Below are 23,235 nucleotides of genomic sequence, written 5' to 3'. Positions count from 1 at the left end.
CTAAATAGAAAAATAAGTATGCAAGGTAAGTTTACCTGCTCTTCAGTTTTAAGATCCCCAAATTCTTGCATGAATGTGGTTTCTGATGGAAAGCGACCTGGTTCCAAGAAGTGAAGCAAGCTAAACAGCTCTTCTACTGTATTTTGCAAAGGGGTTCCAGTAAGCAGAACTTTATGCTCCTGAAAGGTTAAGAAATAATTCCCTAGGAATCCATCACTATAATTTTCAATGGAAAAATACACAGAATTTTTTCCCCTTGTCACTATGTCTGTCTCACCTTTGCTTCCTCTCCCCTCCCCCAGCTACTTACATAAAAGTCTTCTCAAGACATTTCTAACTGGTACTCTGGTGTTCCTTCAGTGATAGCCCAGAAAAACACTTCACTACTTAAGCAGCTTCAAAAGTCCTCCAAGATACAAGAAGAAATTTTACTGGTCCACCATGTCCCATCCCTTTCACAAGTACAATGAACTTTAAATGGTAAAATAACAGTTGAACTTATCCCACCATTTGCAGTAAAAATTCACTCATTTACCACACCTCCAATTGACCTCAGTGCACTGACCTCCTCAGGGCAGGAGATCAACACAGGATCTAACAGGAAATCTGAAGGAGAGTTCTGCTTTCCTACTACATGCTACAGAGCATGAGAGTGGCAGAGACAAAAGTTGCATATTGTTTTAGAGAAGGAGCCCAGACAGGTTCAGCAACTAGCTCAGAGCCAAACATAAATTTAGCAGTGTAACAAGAACTTATGAGAGAAGTCCCATGTCTCTATCTATAGTCTATAAGACTATAAGCTCAGCTCTCCTCTAATAGCAACCATAAGAAAAACAAATGGTACACAGTATTTTTACAAACCAAATTATGGGTATTAGCTTAGCATGACTGCATTACTCTCATGTTTTTAAATATTCTGCCCAAAAATAAGTAATTATTGTGTCTTTTAAATGGTAAATACCTGTACATTATCTTATTTTTCTCTATGAGTTTCATACACCTATTTTGTACACATACCATAATACTTGTTTATGTGACCATCAGAAACCAACTCACTTGCCCTTCCATAGTCAATGTGAAAGAACATCCTTATGGCCACGCAACAGATTAACATTAGGGCTGATATTAATGCAGAGCAGTTTAACTCTCATGGACAAATTTGGCCCCCTGACCACATTATACTTTTAAATAAATGTCTATCCTAAGAAGTGACTATGGATTAAGCCACATGAAGGGAGAGAAAGGAAAGAATAAATTTATCTTTATTCTCTTAAGAGAAGCCACATAATTCTATATCTAAATCAATGAAAAAAAACTTATTAAATATCAGCAGTCCAAAACTGAAGGTATGCATATACTTCAAGGTATCTTACAGACTTTCTCATCTGCCTTCCCTCATTTTTCTTAACACTTGATGATTTACTTGGGAAAAAAATATTTTCTTTTATTTTTTGATTAAACCGTAAATCAGAAATAATAAAAATACAGAAGACTCAAAGATACGAGATGTTCACACTGACCAGGTCCATCATCTTGAGTCCTTCCAAAAGCTTACAGTTCCTGTTTTTCAGCCTGTGGGCCTCATCAATGACCACGCAACGCCATGGAATGTTACGCAGCTCCGGGCAGTCAGTCAAGATCATTTCAAATGTTGTGATAATGGCATGGAACTTGTAGGACCCCTTTATCACACGACCCTAAAAAGAACAGCAGATGTTGAAGTAAACTCCCTGGCAAAGAAAGGAAGCAATTTTTTTCATCTTCAAATTTCACTGTTTAAACATACAAAACAGTACAATGGACAAGACATTTAAAGCAAATTAAGTCATTATTGCTGACTAAATGGGAGAATACAATTCTGTAAGTTTGCTACTGGCTTCATGATAGCTGTTTTTAATCCGGTAAACAGGCCCACAGAATCACTGCACATTGATTACAAAGAAGTTATGCAAGTATTTCAGTTGTAATTCATATGGATTACACTAATGCCTTGAGGCATTAATGTATTGCTGCAATATTGAAATAAGGTTTTCAGACTTTGTCAAGACAATTCTCTTTTTACTTCTGAATTGAAGGTACATGAAGGTTCTCCCAAACAATCCAAATACAGCAAAAGTGCATTAAGGCTTCCTTTTTATGACTATCTGAATATTGCGCTCACTGTTATTAGTTTGGGTTTTTTTCCTGGTAGACACTAGGGATTCAAAACACCTACAATTCATAGAATGGCTTGGGTTGGAAGGGACCTTGAAGACCATCTAGTTCCAACATCCCTGCCATGAGCAGGGACACCTCCCACTAGACCAGGTTGCTCAAAGCTCTGTTCCATCTGGCCTTGAACACTTCCAGGGATGGAGAATCTACAACAACTCTAGTGAACAGCTTTGACAGAAGCAAGTATCTGAACTTTTAAATGGAGAATGTGTATCTCTGCATAAAATTTCATATTTTTGTAAGTCTGTGTTAAGCAAAGTTCTACAGGACAAATACCTTGATGTCTGGCACCATATTCACAGGCTGATTAGTTCAGTCTTATTTTCAGCACTTTATATAAAGACTTTACAAACTTTATTCAGGACCATGAAATGAGCATCTTTTTGACATTATGCTATGCTTCTTCCCAATGCTGTTCAAAGAAAAATGTAATTTGGTACCTCCAATGTCACTGGGTCTGTGCAGAAAAACTGTCTCTCTAAGGATGGTCACTACACAAGTTCAAAGCCGTTCCACATTTTCAAAGGACTCTGGCATGGGTTGTATATTGAATACATTTCAAAAGAAACATATATTTTACAGTAAGGTGACCATTACTTCCTTTAGACCTGTGCAAGACTGAATCCTTTTATAAGTGACCTGCATATAATCCTCTCCAAACCGTGGGGATCAGAACTGGCTACTGACTCAATGAAATTATTGAAAACCTGATATCCTGAACTCAGCATTAAATCTGCCTACTCACATCAAGAACATTTCAGAAAGAGTAATGACCTGCTCAACAATGCTTTCTCGTGGCATAGTCCAGAAATATTTATCTTGTTAGGGGCAAAAAACTGTTACTTAACAAACAGCAGATGAAGATACATTAAGTGGGCAACTTTGAAAGCCAGCAAACTGAAATTCTGTAACCTTTTCATGAGCCAAGTAAATTTCCATCACAAACCAAGTCAACTCTTTTCCAAGACTCTGTCATTAGCTGTATTTGGCATATATAGTTTTTGTAATTTTAAAGCAGAACTTCTCAGAAGTGGGACAACATGGAAAAATACACAGTTTATTTGATATTCCAACCAGGGAAAGGCCCCTAGGAAGACCTTTCAGTTACATTGTTCAAGAACACCAGAACAGGCTTCTCTATGTGAACCTCACAAGCAGAATGTCTCTGAAAACACCATGTCCTTACTGTTGAAGTCACACCACTGCAGAAACTTATTTTGTTATTGACTACTCTCTAGCATTTTACAACAACTTGACTTTGGTAACTGGTGTTGACTCTGAAAAATCACACTACTGCAGATAGGGTAGGTGCTTCTTATGCATGTTGTCTCTTGTTATTGCCCTTCAAAAGCCACTCAGACTTTCTCAATATTCAATTATCTTTTTGAGGAACAGCTCAGGTTGAGAGGCCCCTTTTCATATTAAGCCCTAAAAAGCCAAAGATACCTGATGTTTGGGTTGATGTGTTTGGCAAGGGAACTAGAAATGATGCTGCTAAAATCATGTCTTCTTTCTCTCCCTTTTTGTCTCCCATCATATGCCCAGTAATGGTACTTTGGAGAATGCCAGAGTGAACACTACATGGGGACTCTTATTTTCAGAACATGAAGAGATTCTTTCCCTGTAATTCGGTTTCTACCATGTGTTCCACAAAAAGCTGACAGTCAGACAAAGAATTGAACACAGAAGGTGATTTTGTGACATATTTAAGCTAGCTGCCACCAAAAGGATGAGTTTTCCATTTCTCTTTTATCCCTAAATGTAGTAATTGTCTGATCTCCTCTTAAGCCAGTTCAGGGAGCAAAGCCAGCAGAAAATTATTCATTTTTTCTGGACCATGAGTGCTTTGTCATTACTTGCTATGGAGTCAAATGACTACCACGCTCATTGCATGAAGTGAGTTAAGCATATAGCAACGGGGGAACAAAACTTTCTGCTGCATCTTGCTGTAGATGCTTTTAGTTGCCTTTAGATCAATGAAACAAAACTGCCAAAATAAGAATCTGCACAGTAAGTGGGATTTCTCAGATGACATTCCTTCGGGTTTCATACTAAGTAACTGCTGTATCCTAAGGGGAAGAACATGCTGAGAACAAGCACCACTCGAATAGAAACAAATATGAATTTTAACACAGGAAGCAATTCAGCAGACAGTATTTGTATAAACCTAAATTTTTTAATTATATAAAATATCAATCTCTGCTAAGAAATTACTTTAAAACCAGAAAAACTGATTTCAACCACACTTCATTTGTGTATTATACATCTAGGTAAGAAACTAAATGTGATAATTATCATAAAAAATATTAGAGATTAATAGAATGGCCTGGATTAGGACCTTAAAGATGATCTAATTCCAACCCTCCTGCTGTGGACTGGGACATACAGAACTTCTCTGGGCCACTAGATCTCAACATAGCAACTGTTATTCAAATAGATCTTCAACAAAACACATAGGATTTTAATTTGAAAGTTTCTTTGATAAATTGCTGAGAAAACACTTATTTTCCAGACCAAACAGCTGTAACTTCTAACTAATATAAATTACTACGTGTTTCTCTGCTCTAAGTATGTAGTTCTATTCCTGTTTGCCATAATGGCACGTCAAGTTGTGCCACAGTTATCACCTTCAAAAGAGTTTTTAATCATTTTTTTACCTATAAAAACATATTTTCTATCTTGCAATCACTCTCATAGCTTTGCTCTAAGACTCTGGTTTTTCAACACTCTTTGAGGATATGAAGTGAGAACTAAGCAGAACTGGAGTACCCATCACATCACTGACAAAGAGAAGAATGCTGTAACTTCTCTCATCTTTATATTAAAGATTTGTTTCCTCCTACACACTTGCACTCCACTAGCCCTTTCAACCACTGTGTCATAGTATGAACTCATGTTTAATTGGTAATGTGCCATGACACAAAAAGGATCTGCTTTTGTCTTGCAGCCTTCCCAGAGCTGAGCTCTCCCTACGGTAAGAATCATCTTCATTCCTTGTCCACAGACAGCTTTAAATTTAGCTATTCTGAGTATTGCTAGATTGGATTCAATTTATTAAGTAATACAGCTTTCTTTGTATCCATGAACTGTCTTAATCATTTACCACTCTCCACATCTCTGTGTCATTTGAAAACTTCCTCAGTAATGATTTTATGTTTTCTTTCAGATCATTGCTAAGCTATATAGCTCATGGATGTGAACCAATCCCTGAAGAACTATGCTGGAAATGCAAATCATTTCTCATTAACAATTACATTAAGGAGTATCAGCTAGCCAGTTTTAAATCCACTTAATGTGTGCCATATTGATTTTATATCCTTCTAGTTTATTAATCAAAATGTTCAGTGGTGTAAAATGAAACACTTTAAAGAAAATCTAAATGTATGAATTCACCAGTATCAATTTTTAAAGTTCAGTTGAAAATAGTACTCCACAGGTTGAACTTCCACTCTTTTTCTCTCTTACATGAGGAAGATTTTATTGTTTTGCAGTAACATTCAATGTATGCACATTTTATTTTCCCCCAGTTCTGTTTACTCTGGGAAAAGCCAGGAGTAGGGATCTGTTGCTCTTCTTAGCTTCTGTTTTCCAAATAATTTTCTGTTTCTATGCCTAGTCTTTTCTGTTTTCCTTCATTACAACTATTCAAGCTAAGCACAGTAACACAGATTCAAAATATATCTGACTTACAAAATTTGATAAAGAAGCATTGACAAGTTTAATTTCTGCAAGCAGGTCTTTCCTGGAATGGTAGGCAAAGATTGATTTTTAAGCTTAGTTCCACTTAAAGGAGTTTCTCCATTAAGAATCTCTTCTGCCAGCTCTCCTCAGAAATGCAAAATAACAAAAACCTTGCATGAAAGAATGAAACTCTAAAACAAAAATTGCACCATCTCTTGGTGCCCCTTTATTTCCAGAGATATACTGGCCACTATTAAAAAGCATTCTTAATACATGCATCTGTATTTCTAACTGAAATCTAATATAACAGTACTGAAAAACTAATTGATGCTTAAATTAATAAACAACTGTAAAGCATATACAAAAAAAAGAGAAAAAGAAAAGTCATGAAAAGCTTTTACCTGTGGATCTTTGAAATACATTTCATACAACTGAATGGTCCGCCGACTCGCTTGACTCCCATGATACACAACCACATTCAACTCTGTCCAGGTGCGGAACTCCCTTTCCCAGTTGGGAATTGTGGACAATGGTGCAATAACCAAGAAAGGACCATGGATTCCTTTCAAATATATCTCATAGAGAAACGTAATGGACTGGATAGTCTTTCCCAACCCCATTTCATCTGCTAAAATGCAGTTTCGTCTGAAAGCAATAATAAAAACAGCCTGAATGATTTATTCCCAACTTAAAACATAGAACATCAGTAAGGCGATAACAGGAATAAACCAGATATTTCTAGAATGAAAAGGCATCTTAACATTTTTGCATTTTAAGTAAATGTTATGATTTGTGATGCAGTCAGCATGGATATATCTCTTCCATGTATCTCTCAATTTCACAAGGGGGAGGAAGGGGCAGCAGGGGCATGCATGAACCCAAAGCACTTGTCACAGAAATCTGTCAGAAATATTCACGTTCCACCCCAAATTAGTTTGTATACGACTCCTGCTGCAAAAAATCTGCCATGTAAATGATTCTAAAATCTCACTTTAGTAGGTTACTTTCAAAGGTTGCTATTCCAAGGTAAGCTATAAAAGCTTTTCCAAAGCAGGATTTAGTAGTAAGCAATGTTTTACATACGTGTTGTACCAATTGAAAAGAAGCCAGTTTACTCCCTCCAACTGGTATTCCCTGAGTTTGTTATTGTTTTTATACTCCCTGGAACTCTCCGATTTCTTCCAGTCATCGGCAGGAGGTCGCTCCTGTTTCAAATACAGCAAATCCCATTAGTGGTTTCTAAAAGACCACATTACTTTACTATTTTCAAATAAAATCCTCTATATAGAGCCAATTCTTACCACACGCTCCATTTCTGGCTCCCTAGACATCAGTTTCTCAAATTCTTCGATCTTGGCTTGGTCGATGTCTTGCTTGAGCTCCCAAGTGCTGTCCTCATAAGGAAGCGAACACCACTTCACCAGATAATGTGTTACAGGCTTTGTTAAGACAAAAATTACATTACATCACAATACAGAAAGAAAAAAAGTGTAACCATTTTTACAGGAGATCTGCAGGCTAGATAAAGTTCAAAAAGCTTGATCAGACCTGAATGTCTGACTCAGCCAAAAGGATAAACAGCAGGCTGACACCTTGACGACCTAGTGAAGTAAGATGAGAACCTGGAGAATGCAGGCTCACCACCAAAATGAGCGTAACACAACATTTGAAAACAGTAAGGTTAGACTAAAATTTAGAAGCAAAACAATATTAATTTTTCAACCCTTAAAATTTCTATGCTTTACTACATATTTACAAATCAACTGTTTTCTCTTATTAGCATCATCAGAAACTTCACAACAGACAAATAAACCACCAGCACTCACTGACAGAGCACACATGGAAACAGTGACGCTGCCAGTGAAGCTTTCTATTCTCCCAGGATCAAAAAGGAATCTCCTGGAAGACAAAACCATCTCTTTTGCAGAACAAGTCATTAAAAATGAAGAAACAGCAAGTTCAGGACTTCTTCTGTAACAGGTAGTCTAAACAATGTCTAAACCATTATGACATTTAGCTAAGACTCTTTCTTGCAATTTTCATTTAAATTCTGCATTACATGCATGGACATCATATTTCTACCATATTAAATATCACTTCTTTGTTGTTGTTGCTTTATGGTTGGTTGTTTTGTGTTTTTTTAAATATAGGTAAGAACTTATAAGAAGTTTGGAATTCTCACTTAACCCCCTTTATTTAAGGGAAACTGCTACATCAACCAATGTTTTCTCAAACATGTTCCTACTTTATACATACATATATATCATGGTACTTTCTGTAAGTGTTTAATATATTCTAATTAACATATTTCTAAACAATAAATTCTAAACGCAGTGTCTATATGACTAGAGATGCACTACAAGTTTTGTTTACCTCTCCATTATCATCTGTGCTACGTGAAAAGTCCATGATTCGATCAACTTCCACATAATCTGGATTAAAAAGCTCATCATCAATCTGTTCAAGGAGAGAGGCAAAAATATAAAAGATATCTCTATTAGCCCTTCCTGAGAGGAAAAATGATTATATATTTCATCAGGCAATAATATTTTGGGTCACAGTGACACAGAATTTATATTTGGCAAACTTCAACATGTTAATTGAAATGCTACAATTCAGCAAGATCATTCCCCGTGAGGGAATCAGACTTCTCAGACTTTGTTAACTGGGCCTCTTAATTACTGTGTGAAACCTTTTACTGTGAGAGAATGTTTAAGAATATTTTAAATGAAGTGTGAAATTACAATTCACTAATGAGCAATCGAAAAGGCTTATGGCATGCAATGCATTTAGCATTCTTGAAAACTACAGCTTGCAATAAAGAAATAAGAGCCTTGTACACTAAGTGCCTTTGGATTATTTTAACTACAGGAATTGCCTAACTGCTTTACAAGCAAGATTCAAAGATTATTATTTCAAAAAACAGAGAAAACACAATGCATGCATACACAGTTTCTCCAAAAATCACAATTTTTTAGGTTTGTTCTTATGCTTTAAACAACTTACAGGATTCTCTTGCATACTAAAGCATTGCATTTAATTTTATAGTTTAAAGATCCACTCCAACAGAAGAGAGAGACAAAAGGTTGTTTTATATTAAAGACTGCATATTTAAAAGCTTTTTCTAAAACAAGGACAAATTCCAAATATTTACAATAACTTGTGACCCACTTGAAAACAGATTAAAAAAACAAAATAGAAACAATTCCAGGTATCTTCACTTAGAACAGATGAAAGTTTTCAATTTGCAACAGGTTTTTATTTCAGCTTGAATGGTATAGTAAAAATAAATATAAAGAAATAAATACAGGAGCTCGTGAACACAACTTTTTTCTTCTAAAAGACAGCATTTTTCTAAAAGGTAGTCTTTCAGAGACACAAATCAGCAGATCTTGTCTTTTATTGACAGGACCCCTGCCACATTACTGCTTGTGGCTCTAAGTGAAATTAAATTGATGATAAAAAGCTTAGAATCCCTAGTGAGCAGCAGTCCATAACACAGAAAAATGGCATGCATTTCTTCTGGCATAATCAGCTCCTGAGAAAAAAAGACATGGTACTGATTCAGTCAGGCTTACAAGGCAAATAACTAGCCACTCACTTCAAGGGCAAAAAACAAAACCAAAAAGTATAGGAAAAAGTATTCAGTCAGGATAGATCATTTGACTTTCATAAGCTTGCAAGACTTGCATCCAGAATGGTTATGCTTTATATCGGAATAAGTGCTACTGATATATCACACAGTTATTCACAATGTTCTGCTTGTATACAGAACAAGAACTCCTAAAAATATTCCTTAAACACCCAAAAGAAACAAACAAAAAAATCGTACTTCGGAAAGGAATTTATTCTGGCCCTGTTTTGCTTTAAACCGCTTAATCTTCTGCTGAATTCTCTTGTCTTTGTCCAGCTCTTCCACAGATGCCCACTGACAGTGAAGGTAAGAACTAGAAGATGAAACAGAAAAATCTTACTCAAACTCTCCTTCCATTGCACTCCTTATGTATGCCACTAGTATAACTAGAACTTTCCAGCACGTGGTAGTGCTATGCTTGGAAAACTGGACACTATCTTCTTTATCATACAGATTATTAACCAATCATCTTCACTCAAAGTAATTACACTTACTAATAGAGAAACTTGTCAGGAAATAGAAACAACTCCCACTCAAAATTTAAATACATACCCTCTATACTTAGTTTGGCACAAAGCTAGGACAATTTTTACTTGGCATACTTAAAACATAATTACTATACAAGACACTTATGACAAATTCACTGTTTAGCATCATTTTCTAGCAAAGAGAATAATATTCTAGCATTTTTATAAGTTAATGAAAAGTTGCAAATATTTTAAGTACTAACATCCTATATAATTTTTTTGTGAGAACAGCATTGTAACTCAAAATTGCTTGTGAGTCTTTTTGACAGAGAAAAGAAAACCCCTTGTAAATGCAGTTCCCCAGTAACAACACAGAATAAGGAAGAGCATCTCTGCCAAAGTGACTTGTCCCACTCCATAAATTTAGTCTGTCAAAAGTTCTATTGCTAAGACACAACAGTTAGCACAAAAATTATATGTCTATTTAATAGAACTAAACAAAGCATAATTAAGCAATTAAACATTATACAATAAACAATATAGTGCAAAAGGTACAAAAATGACAGCATATTTCAAGTAAAGTCAACTATGTGCAGTTAGCTGCCATAAGCTCCCTTAAAGCAGATTTCTGTCTCTCAGATAGAAAATTCGGTAAAAATAAACAAGGTGTGCTACTTTTCTACAAGAAAAGTGAGCTTATCCAGCTATGAAGTGTTTTATTTTAAGTACTGATTGCATTGCAGTTTCAGAGTCCAGAAGTGAAACAACACGCTGCTCTCACCACGATTACATTCCTCTCATGGAGGGGTAACGATCTGCTGGAATACTGAAAGCCATCTCATTTGTTTGTTATCTTAGACATTTTGTTCAACATAAATCTTGTTTTTGAAACAACATTAAGGGTTATTTTTGAGTAGTTTGCACACACTTTCTCTACGGTTGCAGTTAGACCTACACAGCTACACATGTGTTCATGAGCCTGCATGCGTAACGAGCCTTAAAGCATTTAATAGCAGAGCAATTTTATCTATGGATTTAATTCTGGAGAGAACACAAATTAAGACAACACTGTCAAACCCTGTACCACCAATGCAAGGTATTTCCCTGTTTATTTGTCACTGTTTTGGATTAAGCATTAGGTATGTTTAAAGTTCGATAATAAGTTGCATCAATTACAAAACGATTTTTGAAAGCTATTTGGAAGTTATGTGAACTTAAGGATAGCAGTCAAACCTGTGACTTTTACTTACAAGTTTTTGTACTTTACGTAGAATTCCTCTATTTCTACTTCCTCTCCATTTTCCATCTAAAAGAAAAGAAATGTTGAAACATGAATTAAATCTGTAAATGGCCCAATTTAGTAAACAATTTAAAAACTATCTGAGATATGGACTACGGTACTCACATAGAGACACAAGTGGAGATGTAGGAAAAGATTTGTGGGGGAGGACATGCGTGAGGAGTTTCCTCCAGCTGCTTACCCAAGTACATACTGCACTGCTTACTACAACTTCCAAGACATGAATCATTTGAACTCCTCCCTAACCACATGCAGCTTCATTCACAACCTCACCCCAAATCTGGCTTTCTGCCAAACCCACAGTGTTAAGTAGAAGCCAAGTGTACCATTTTCTCAGGCAGCAGCCAATTAGCAACTGCACTCCTGAATGCCATATGTATTATTTTTGGCTGGCTCATGGCAACCTTACATTGTGGGTTTTGTAATGTTTTAAAAAAGAGTTTTAAAGGGGGTTTATTCCTCCATATAGTTAATAACTCCAAACAAGAAGCCATATAAAACTAAACCTTATACCTATGCTAGAATTTTAGTGCATCAGTGTTCATGGCTTTAGTTTTACTCAATGGTGCAATTAAATTCACTCAGGCAAGATGTCTCACATACAGAGCAGCCAAATTAAATTAACACCAAAAACTACATTTAAAGCAAGGTTAAAGTTGTGATATAAACCAGCAAAACCAAGGGCATTCAGTGCTAAGGGTTGAGCTACCCTTAACTCATCCCTGGTGCCAAAGTATTGCATAACATATGGCATGTAATACTTTGTTGAATTAACCCAGCCATAGGACAAACTAAGGACAGTGCACCAGGCACACATTTAGAATTCGGTTTATGTCACAATATGAATGGTTTGTTTTTACTAATGAACTTTAGGAAAATTTTAAATAGAGTAGCATTTTCTGGTTCATACATTTCATCAGGGACAACAACATCTGTAATAACTACTGTATATGCAGCATTAAACATGCAAAACTGTTGACTGCTGTACAAATCAACATTTTTTGTATTTCTATATATATTTTAAAATACACACACACACACACACACACACACACACACAAGAGGGACTACTCTGAAACTTTTATTTTTGTTTTGTCATCTTTAGTTGCTGGCTAGATGTTACCTCCATAGCAGTGCAATTAAAGAACAACAGTAGCAGCTGCATTAAACTGTGTTCTAGCACAGTAAAGTTCATGCACTCCTAGTCCCTGATTCACACAGTATTCCTTTACTTCCTGACTAGCAAGGGAGTTTCAGTTTAGCATTTATATCACTCCATTATAGTCTGCTTGTGTTCCTTCCTAGAGAAGGAAGCAACACCAAATTCCACCTATTTCTCCCTAAAGAAATGGAAGAAGATTCCTGGTGCTACTTCTTGATCTTTTTGAATCTTCTGTCGAAGAAGAAAAGCTGTTCAAACTATCCTCTAAACCTAAATACAGGGAAGAAACTTCCATGACACTTACAAAGACACTGTCAAAGGAAGGAATCTGAAGACCATCAAGATGTTTTTTAAACAAAAAATTGAGAAGAGTCTTTCTCAAGATTATATTAATATTTAGAGATCAAAACTGCATTGAAAAAAGAAGCTGGAGATCACATTACCTGAACCTATTCACTGCCCTGAGGCAAAATTAGTCTTTAAGAAGTCAACCTTAATTTTAAGACATTAACTTCTTTTATTATCTAAAATGTATTACAGCCAAATCTCTTTGATTAGTGTTAAACCAGAATGCTTTGAGATCCATCAGTATTACAATGACAACATCATTAAACACCTTTACATAGAGGTTTCATAGTAACCAACTTCACTCCCCTCAACAGCATTTCAGTCAAATGTATTTTTTGTCAGCTGCCAACTTAATAACAATAATTTGCAATGCAGATCTTGATAAATTCTGTAACTCTCATAAGTAAAACACACTTTTGTATTGTCTAATAGGTAATAACTGGTCTATGTTATTAGATGTTTTATGAGAGTGCATCAAAGATTCACCTAAGCAAAAAGTATTTCAGAAAAAATATTTTTAAAATCTTAGTCTGGCATTTAGCACCTATGCCCTCCTCCAAAAATCTAATCAAATTAAAATTGTCAGCACTCAAGCAGAGGTTAACAGTACATCAGTTTAGGGTATAAGAAACAGCAGCTTATGCCTCTGATGTCACTGTGCACCCACCACTACCCGTACATTTACTTGAACCAGGTAAAAAGGTGAGATAGAACATTTATGCAAATTCTCCCCAAAATGATTACACAGACATCCTAAAATAACACATGGCAGACTTGGGCAATGCAGGACACTTCAAATTATCACTTCCAGGTGCGACCAGATCTGATTCACAGTCTCTGCAGATAATTGAAGAAATAAATGACCCCTTCATTCAAGCAAATATTTAAAAGCACATTATCTTGCATGCCATTGCCACAGAGGTGATACAGTAACACTGCTAATGCAAAAGTTAGTTGTGTAAGCCACTCAGGTGTAGATACAAAAGCTTGGGGGGAAAAAAAGCCAAAAAAACAACCAATCAACCAAAAAAAAAACCTAAGAAAAAAACAAACCATGAGAAAACCCCAAACCACCACAACTGTCAACTACCAGAAAAATAGCAGACAACACATTAGTAACAGATGCAAAGCAACACACAAAACCCAGTTACCTCAATTGATACACAGCACTAAATTGTAAACTGATCAGTTTGAGGAAGAGATGTAGGTATTGTACACATTACATTTAGTTCTAATTCTCACGTGTACTAGGAGGCAAAAAGAGACATTCACACGTGTAACATGCAGGTACAGGGTTCTACAGACTCCCTGTCTTTCCACAATATGTGCTATTTGTGCTGGATAGCATAATCAGTTCTAGCTATTCCTTTTCAAAGTTAAGAAGCAGGAAGTCAAAAAGGATTGAATGAAAAATTTCAACATCCAAACTCATCAGCTTTGGAAAGAGAGTGATACATGTACTTAATGCTTTCTGCAAGAAGACGGAATATTCAAAGGAATTCAATATTCCATGTTAAGAACAACTGGGAAAACTACTGTCTTTTTTACTTCAAACATGAACTCAGTTCTAACTTTTACTCTGTAAGTTTCAAAAATGGCTGCAAGTACAGCGCTGCATCCTATCTAACTCCAGAACTAGACTAAGGCTATTTCTCAGAAAACCAGCATGATTTTATGATAAGAATACTGCTCCAAAAGCATATTCATTATCTAATGTCCTTTACTTGAATGCAACATCTTTGTTACAACGTAATCCACTGAAAGGTTTCCTAGTGAAGCCTCTCCTCATGTTTATTTTATGCACTGGTCCTGATCGCAGCAATTTTACTTTGATTAGTAATCTAAAAACCAGGGTTTTGATGACGTTAGTAAGAGTGTAAAAGACCTTTAATAAAAGCACAGTTGGATATTTCAGATGTTAAATATTAACATCCTGAAATCCTTTTTTTTCTTTTTTTTTTTTTTTTAATTTGGAGAAGAGGGTTGGGGAGAAGAGCAGGGAAAGAAGAGACACCCCTCAAACCTGCAAATACAATCCATAAAAAACATTAAAGAAAAAGCTCAAAATAGAGCTTGCCTCCAGCAGAGCTTGCAATCAAAGACATGTAAGCAGCAGACCAACCACTTCCCACAAACTGCTGCAAAATACACACTCCCCATGAGTAATCACACCTTTGTTTGCAGGGGAGAGGAAGAAGGGAAGAATAATTGGTGAAAAACAGCTTCCCATGTAAAGACATTTATGAAAGAACCACATTCTCCTCTCCTGTCTAGTAGACCATCAGGACAACTAAATACTCACTTTGTATTACTTCAAGTTTATATGAAAAACAAGCCTATGGTTTGAAACACAAAATACAGCTCTAGACTTAAAAAAAACAAATAAAAAAAAACAAAACAGAAAAAAACTCCAAAAGGCCCTAGAAGTTTTATGCTGTGCAAGATGCATAAACAGGTCAGATTAAATCACAGGCACTCATGACATTGAACGAATGTAGGTTTACAAAACTGTTAATGATGTTAGGACAGTAGGAATAAAATTGAACACACACACCCCACCCTGCCCAAGAAAACCAAACAAAAACCCAAAACCAAGCCCCAAACCACCACAACATTGAATAAAACATCTATGAATAAAGGCAATTTTCCCTTCTCCAATGTGAAAATTAACACTGAGGAAAAGATGAGTTTCTGGTTAACTAAGATCCACATGATGTCATATCTGCATAAGTCAGACAATTTTCTGTCCAACTGTAGCTCAAGTCAGAGAATTAGCTCCACAAAAGAGTCTATAAATATAATCATGCCTTTTTTGGAGTAAGTTCTTTTTTACTTCCTTCTCAGAGTTCTAATACTTTGGAAGTGCAAAGGCCTTCCTTCAAGTTGTGAAGCAGGTTAGAAAAATCTGTAAGCAAAATAAGAACCTAACTAGGAACCAGGGCAAAATTGTAAGGGAACCACACTGAACTTGAGTGTTTCTTTCACCATCTTAGCACAGTGAAAAGGAAGATATTCATCACCTGTGTACGTATCATACTTGGTCACTTGTAAATCTGTTTCAGCTGCTAAGCACAACTGCCATCAAAAGATACAAAAATTATGGGCAAGGGTTTTTGTTTACTAGAAAAGGCAGATGTTTGGGATACAGGAGAGTTCTCTCATTCCTCAAACTCCTATGGAATATCACTCTGAAATGAAGAGCACCACAGATTTCACCCAGGCACGTATATTTGCAAAAATCAAATTTTTCATCCAACAAAAGCAAGAAATTAGTAAAAGATTAAACAATCTGGTTTGCGTATGTCTACTGAAAAACATGTTGCATACCCTCTGAAAACACTTTCAGGGAACCTCCTCTATTCAACAGAACAGATTTTTAATTGGGAATATCTGAGGTATTTTAAGAACTCAGTAAGGGCTTCAGCACAAATATGCTTAGCCTATTTAAAAATATGGGGGGAAGGGGATTTGTTTTACCTTTTTCTTGACTAAACGGCTACTCATGATTTTCTCCACAACAGGACCTTCAGCATCAGCAGATTCCTACATCATAAACAGCATACAAGAGTTATGCAAGTGCACCTCTGTTAAAGACTTCCTTTATTAGAAAAACCTTAAAATAATTTTTTGTAACAGTAGCTTAATACCAAGAGGACATTTTCCCCCTAGCATGAGAACTTTAAGGATTCAAAGAGATTTAACGCCATAATAAAGGATTGAAGGATACTTGTTTGAGCCCATTTTGAAGACCTAATGCAACTCCAGCTCTCTCAGTTAAGGCTGACATGCACAGACAAACAAATGTCACATCACGAGAAGTTCTCCTCTCCTAAAATAATACATGCTTTCAGCACCATACAGTCTAAACAGGAGATGATGTTCAGAAGCTCTAGTTGGCTGTGCAGGTGTCCCACACAATTGCTCTCAAAACTGCCTGCAATTCTGTATTACATTAATTCACTATTACAACAGGAGGCAAACCATCCAAATTCTCTTTATGATAAGACACAATTAACAATGGAGATCACATACAGTATTTCACAAGGCTTAACAAATTGCCAAATGAAATACCAAAGAACATGTATATATTCTCCAATAGGTCATCAGTTAAATGAAGTAGTTCTTTGAAAAAGCACTACAAAACAATGAGATTGTTACAACAGTCATTCCTACAGTATTACCCCTCATCTTATTCAAACTATTTTATCCATCATTTACATTGCACAGAGAATAAAGTACCCTGCTGGGTACTACAAGGCAGTAATTTCATAAAGGAGTTCTTATGGTGCCTAGCAGCAGGGGACAAGCTTGAGTGGTTTATTAAAGTCACAGAAGCCAGACCACTGAATTCACAGAAGTAAATTCAAGACTCCTAGCAGTACAGTTTAGCTTTCCTTTAGCTAGGGACCACTAATTTCAAAGAACTCAGCCTGAACTTTCAAGCTGCGTATCATCAGCTTGCAAACAAAGCCATGAGTTCCTATATTTTTTTAAGAATGCAAAAACAAATGTCTTCTGGCACACTGTGTCAACCATGTATGAATATAATTCAGGAAAAGGGCCCATATTTGATCACTGAGTGCTGCAGTTACAGCCACCTTTCCAGTCTGTTCATATCTGACCTGTTGCTCTGACTGAGAAGTATTTGAAGGAGAGTCTCTTCCAGCAGCATCAGCATCATCAGCCTCCTCATCTGAAATCTTGAACTCCAGGTCTTCAGTATAACGCTTCCTCTTCACCTGCCTGCTGGAGCGTCGTTTCTGAAAAGAAAACATTAATCCTTTTCATGAGAAACAAAACTGATAAGCAGCAGAATAACTGAGAAGACTTCTCTGTGTCTCAAATACACTAGTGTGCAGTAAATGCTGTGATTTCTACAGCACCCTGGTAGAAATAATGGACTCAGGACCCCCTACTATTCCGAATTCCTGCCTGGTAGCTATTCTTAAATTCTGTAAGCAAAAAACAACAAAAAACCTAAAATGAAGCAAAAAACCAACCACGAACAAAAATCGATTTTATGCTTGTTCCAAGTTGGAAAGTGGGGGGGGCGGGGATTGTTTCACTTTTTTAAACATTACTAAAACAATGTTAGCCTATCTCAGAAAGCAATTAAAACCCAAGAAGTTGCACCTCTCCATTCACATCTCTAACAAACTTTGACAGATGGCCAACGCAGGAGCCAAACACCACCTTTCCACAGCATGGCCCACTGTGTTGCTAAGCAGTGACAACACACTTTCTTCCTCTCCCCATCCGCCCAGTCATACCAGGATTATCTTGTAGGGGAAACACAACAAAATACGATTTCCTCACTTCACTGACCCAGCACTGTTCAGAAAGGCATCCTGCAGCACAGCATGGGAAAAGACCCCAAACTAATAGAGGAGAATGGAAAACTTGAACCACCCCAAATTGAAAACATGATTTCTGTGTTCCCACACCCTCACCACCAGGATGAGAGACTGCTTCAGCAAAAGTGCACAAAACAACCTGTAAAATACACAAGTATGCATTTCACAGAATTTGTACCTTGATGCCCGGTGCTGGGTATTGTTATCTACAACAATAAAATTCAACTTCCCAGATAATCTGCATCAGGTTATACATTTGAAAAGCTGTAAGCATATGTTGTTGAAGGAAACGGTCAACTGAGCATCAAATATCTCAATGGAGTAATGTATATATTAAAATTATAATATATCAACTTAAAAAAACCCCACCTTAATGACTTGATACACCATTTATTTATATATTTAACACTATTCATTTATACATCTTTCTCAGCTACCACACCTCCTCACTGGTACATGAAAATACTTACGTAGCTTGTTTAACAGACTTATGCACCCAAGTTTCTCAATATACATAGACAAAGTCAAATATTTACTTTTAGATAGCTAATCATGCTTTTAAAAGCATAAATACCTGATGCACTTTACAAAATTAGAAATTATTTATTTAACTGAAAACGAAAATTTTGAGCAAAGGTTAAGTTTACATCACCCTTTTAAACAATGGTGATGTGGCTTCTTCCTTTAACACAGTAACTTACGGGGGTTTCCACAAAACAATATTTTTATACTTCAAAATAGATAACACTTGACAAATTTGCATCTTGATTTACATGATCACTGATGGGAAAATACCAATTTTCTTCTGACTCTGTAGGTAAGTCTTACCATTACTTTTGGTGCCAAAAATCTCTTCTTCCATTTCCCTAACAGAAATAATACCTAAAACATAATGGAAGCCTTTATTTGATTTTTTTTTTTACTTGATGAACTTCCTGTTTCCTCTTACATTCATATGTGGTTTTGCAATTGTTATGCACTGTTGTCAGAAACTAAGCATATGTTTACCTGCATCAGATTATCTTTAACTTGCTAACTGATCTATAGGTAGAAAGGTGAATAACAGGTTTGATAATGGAATATAAAAAAATCTGCAAAACATACAAAGGCAAGTATTTCTCCTCTTTAAAGAAAACAGTGTATCACTATGCACTACTACATAATATCACTACAGAAGGCCCGGGATTTAACACTAAGAATGCAACTGTGTTTTAGACAACTGAGTAACATCAATCTTGGTTGAGAAATGCGTAACAAGTTTATTAACTGTAGCTGTCCTAGCAAACATGGTTGGAACCATTTCCTAAGTTCATGCAAACAAGTACAGGTGCTGTATAGCATGAACAGTACAAGAAAGTATTAAGAAAACAAAAAGTTTCCTGAAATACTTTGTTACATTTAATTTAAAAGTGATGCAAGTACCCTAGCACTTCTACTTGCCCAAAAAAAAAAAAAAAAAAAAAAAAAAATCAAACAATGTTTATCACCCAATTGTGTTTGACAAAGAGAAAGTTTTTGTTCCACTGGACTGAAAACCAGCAAACCATGCAGAGATGTTCAGTTGTAAATAGAATATAATCACCTACAAATTAACCCAAAAAAACCCATCAGCTCCAAAGTTTCTTCATCTTTTCCCTTAATCAGGCTGAGCGAGAATTGCAGCACTGGACAGAAAACTTACTTCTTCAAACATTTCAACATCTTCATGGTGTAACTCAACTTCTTTAATTCAGAACACACAGTTTGAAGGAGTCAGGAAGAACACTGTCTTCTGCTGCCTCTTTTGTTTTTAACCAGAATATACTAGATTGCTCACATTTCATTATTTACTACATTCTTCTCGAAAATAATGGGAGGAAAGGCATAAACCATGCTAGTGTAGGACAACTGTTTGCCAAAGTCTTCACCAGGCTACTCTGACCATTCCCAACTGATCATCAGTCTGAACATCTCTCATAACCAGAAGCAACCCATCCACAACCTGATGTGTAATGGACAAATGTAGTAGATTCAACGTACACTGGTATGACTACATAGGAATCTCATACTTCCCCCACCTCAATTTGTCCCCACCTCTTCATGAGGGGATTTTTATTTCTAGTGCCCACTCTAACCGCTGCCAGCAGAAGCAAGCCAGGAGCTGACCACTTCTTAACATGTCTAATGACAGAGCACACAAAACTTGTCATACATGCTACTCTATTTCCAGATTTTCTTTACATGAAACAAAGTTTGGACAGATGGTGATTGGTGTACCCTGGTCAAGAAAAATTAATCAGCGTGAGCCCATGACTGGTAGTCCTGCAAAAAAAGCCCTTCATCCACTAAAGCAGTGGAGCTGCAAGTCCCTGACATGCATGTTTCCAACACTCTGCTTTGTCATGTCTCATTCTTGATTTCAGAAGGTATGCAAAGCCAATGCAAGAATAAACACCAAGCTTATAAGCAAGACCTTGTAATAGAGCATGAAGTCTACAGAACAGAACATTCAGCATCATAACTGCAACAGTTATCGAAGAGAATGTGTGAAGACTAGGCAGCACCATACACATATCTGCAAGTAACAAGACTGTAAAGCAAAACTATGACAAAAAATACTTTTTTTTGTAAAATATTAACCCTGTTGATTTTCATTTCTCACTTTCTTTGAAAACAATACAGAAATTATCCAAATACCTGTACCTCTATAACAAAGATGATGAGAACTATTGTTTTATGCTTCTAAGTTGTCAAAGCCTACAATGAACTTCAACAATAGCATTACCTGAACCCCTGGATCATCTTCATCTTCAGGATGAGGTGACGGTGGTGGAGTTTTTTCCAAATCTGAGTTTTCAGAACCTTCCTTTCCCTTGTTAACCTTTTTCTTCGCAGCACTGGCTTCTGAATCTTGCTTCTTGCTACTAAAACAGAGGTATTTTTAATCAATATTTGTGGAAAAATATAAGCAAGAGGTGCTTAACAAAACAGTTGATCTGTGAGATGTTTGTTATGAGTGACTTTTTTATTTTCAACCGCCTTTCTTAAGTATTTCAAGGTAACTGCAAAATCAGTGATGCATGGGCCATCACCACACATGCCTTAACAACACTCCTTGCTTCTTTCCTTCAAGACCTTAGACAGCGACACTCGATGTGTACTCAACAAGAAACTAAAAATGAGATGGGAAAAGAAGAGCTGCTCTCTTCAGAACCTGCACTTTCTGAAAGCAGTGTTTGGACAACCTGACACATGAGAAGAGAAACAGGGTTACGAATGTGCTTGTCTTATATTAACAGTGCAGACCAGGTAAGCAGAACCAGAGTAAGCGTTACCAAAACAAAGGACTGAATTCATCTTCTTCTGCAATCCTTGCTATTTCCAAGCAGGAAATGCACTTTAGTGTCAGTGCTGAGGGCACCCATACAGCCTCAATGCATGCAACTGCAGCTTGTACAGGGGGAAAATACACCCAGCTAGTATCTCAGCATCTACACAATACTAGAACGCTCTATCCACTGACAGTAGAGAAATGTTTTGGGGGTTGTTCCTTCCCTTCCTCCCCCATGAAAATGTTCACCACTTGAAGAGCTAGGACTGCATGTCTCCAACTGCACTCAGAGGCTTGAAAATGGGTGAAGATGGACATATCAAAATCCAGCTTTAAATACACTGTCACCAAAGCACACACTGGGATGATCTGCAGCATGGCAGAGGTGAAATTTTTAAATAGTAATGAAATCGATGATGTAAGTTAGTATTTTTAAACACATTTAGCCTTTGAGTCTGAGGCAGGTTTTTACTAGTTTTTTTGTGGTCAACCCCCAGCAGTCCATTACCAATGTGAGGGGCTTACTAAAGGAAAGTGTTGAGATGACTGACAGCAGAGCAGACCTGTCTGCTGGTAGCTGACGCATGGCAAGCACAGGTCACCAAGCGCTATATCAGCCACTTTTATATGGCTTCTGCATTCTCATCACTTTAATTTCATACCTGGGAAACTGCCTAGGGTTTGTTCTTTCTTCATGATCCTCACATTTGTAATTTCTCATTTAAACATCAGCTTTAGGTTTGTTTGTTTTGATCAGCACATTAGCCCACCAATAGTGTATTTTGGAGCTGTAATTTAAAATTTCCCAATACAGTCACATGTCTCCTCAGGACTGTGACAACTTGGCTATGGTGTATTTTCTCCTTGCAGCCTATGCTTAAACTAACAGCGCTGATTTCCAAGTTAAAAAAAAAAAAAAACAAAAAACAAAAAAAAAACAAACCTGAGTTTTGAACATGGATTTGTATTATTGCAAAATTGTCTCTACTCAGCCCTAGCGAGGCCACATCTGGAGTACTGTGTCCAGTTCCGGACTCCTCAGTAAAACAAAAACAAGAAGCTAGTGGAGAGGATACAGAAGAGGGGCACAATGATGACTAGGGGTCTGGAGCATCTCTCTTATGAGGAGAGACTGCAGTAGCTGGGCCTATTTAAAGAGAAGACTGAGCCCAGATAATCTACAGAGGTCACTTCCAACCCTAATAATTCTGTGATTCATTAATGCATATAAATATCTCAATACCAGGTGTCAAGAGGATGGTACCAGACTCTTTTCAGTGGTGCACAGTGACAAGACAAGTAGCAATGGCCAGAAACAAAAACAGAAGTTCCACCTCAACATGAAGAAGAACTTCCTTACAATGAGGGTGGCAGAGCACTGGAACAGTGAGGTCGTGGAGTCTCCCCCTCTGGAGACATTCAAAATCCACCTGGACACCTTCCTGTGTCACCTGCTCTAGGTGACCCTGACTCGGCAGGGGGCTTGGATGAGATGATCTCCAGAGGTGCCTTCCAACCCTAACAATCCCGTGATCTTGTGAAATTAACAGGACTCAACACAGCTCAAAAAAACCCCACCTCAAACTGTGACAATTAAAAAAAAAAATTAAAATGAAAGGGGATGGGCGGGGGGAAGTTTGACACGGCGGAAAGAGCACGGGCACAGCGGGGGCAGAGTTGGGCACGGCGGGAGGAGCGCGGGCAGAGGGCGAGCCCTGAGAAGCGGCGGGGCCGGGCAGCGCGCGTCCCTCCCTCCCTTCCCTCG

At 37.0% G+C, this 23,235-nt stretch overlaps 1 protein-coding gene across 5 annotated transcripts in view; it reads right to left on the bottom strand.

Moving 5' to 3' along the window:
- CHD7 (chromodomain helicase DNA binding protein 7) overlaps positions 1-23,235 on the bottom strand; it is a 128,981-nt gene that overhangs the window by 27,371 nt on the left and 78,375 nt on the right. For 4 of the 5 annotated variants that reach the window (XM_017727489.1, XM_017727485.1, XM_017727486.1 and 1 more), the window contains 11 exons: positions 20,925-21,063; positions 17,429-17,566; positions 16,284-16,349; positions 11,247-11,302; positions 9,728-9,842; positions 8,269-8,352; positions 7,197-7,334; positions 6,979-7,100; positions 6,297-6,540; positions 1,521-1,697; positions 36-179 (listed from right to left, as the gene is read on the bottom strand). In XM_017727489.1, the coding sequence (XP_017582978.1) occupies positions 36-179; positions 1,521-1,697; positions 6,297-6,540; positions 6,979-7,100; positions 7,197-7,334; positions 8,269-8,352; positions 9,728-9,842; positions 11,247-11,302; positions 16,284-16,349; positions 17,429-17,566; positions 20,925-21,063 (1,423 nt within the window). The remainder of the gene's footprint in view (positions 1-35; positions 180-1,520; positions 1,698-6,296; positions 6,541-6,978; positions 7,101-7,196; positions 7,335-8,268; positions 8,353-9,727; positions 9,843-11,246; positions 11,303-16,283; positions 16,350-17,428; positions 17,567-20,924; positions 21,064-23,235) is intronic. The other variant, XM_017727488.1, reaches the window with a different exon arrangement.

The sequence above is a fragment of the Corvus brachyrhynchos genome, unplaced genomic scaffold (assembly GCF_000691975.1).
Source record: "Corvus brachyrhynchos isolate BGI_N302 unplaced genomic scaffold, ASM69197v1 scaffold60, whole genome shotgun sequence".
Classification (NCBI taxonomy): domain Eukaryota; kingdom Metazoa; phylum Chordata; class Aves; order Passeriformes; family Corvidae; genus Corvus; species Corvus brachyrhynchos.
This window is presented reverse-complemented; position numbering and strand designations above follow the sequence as displayed.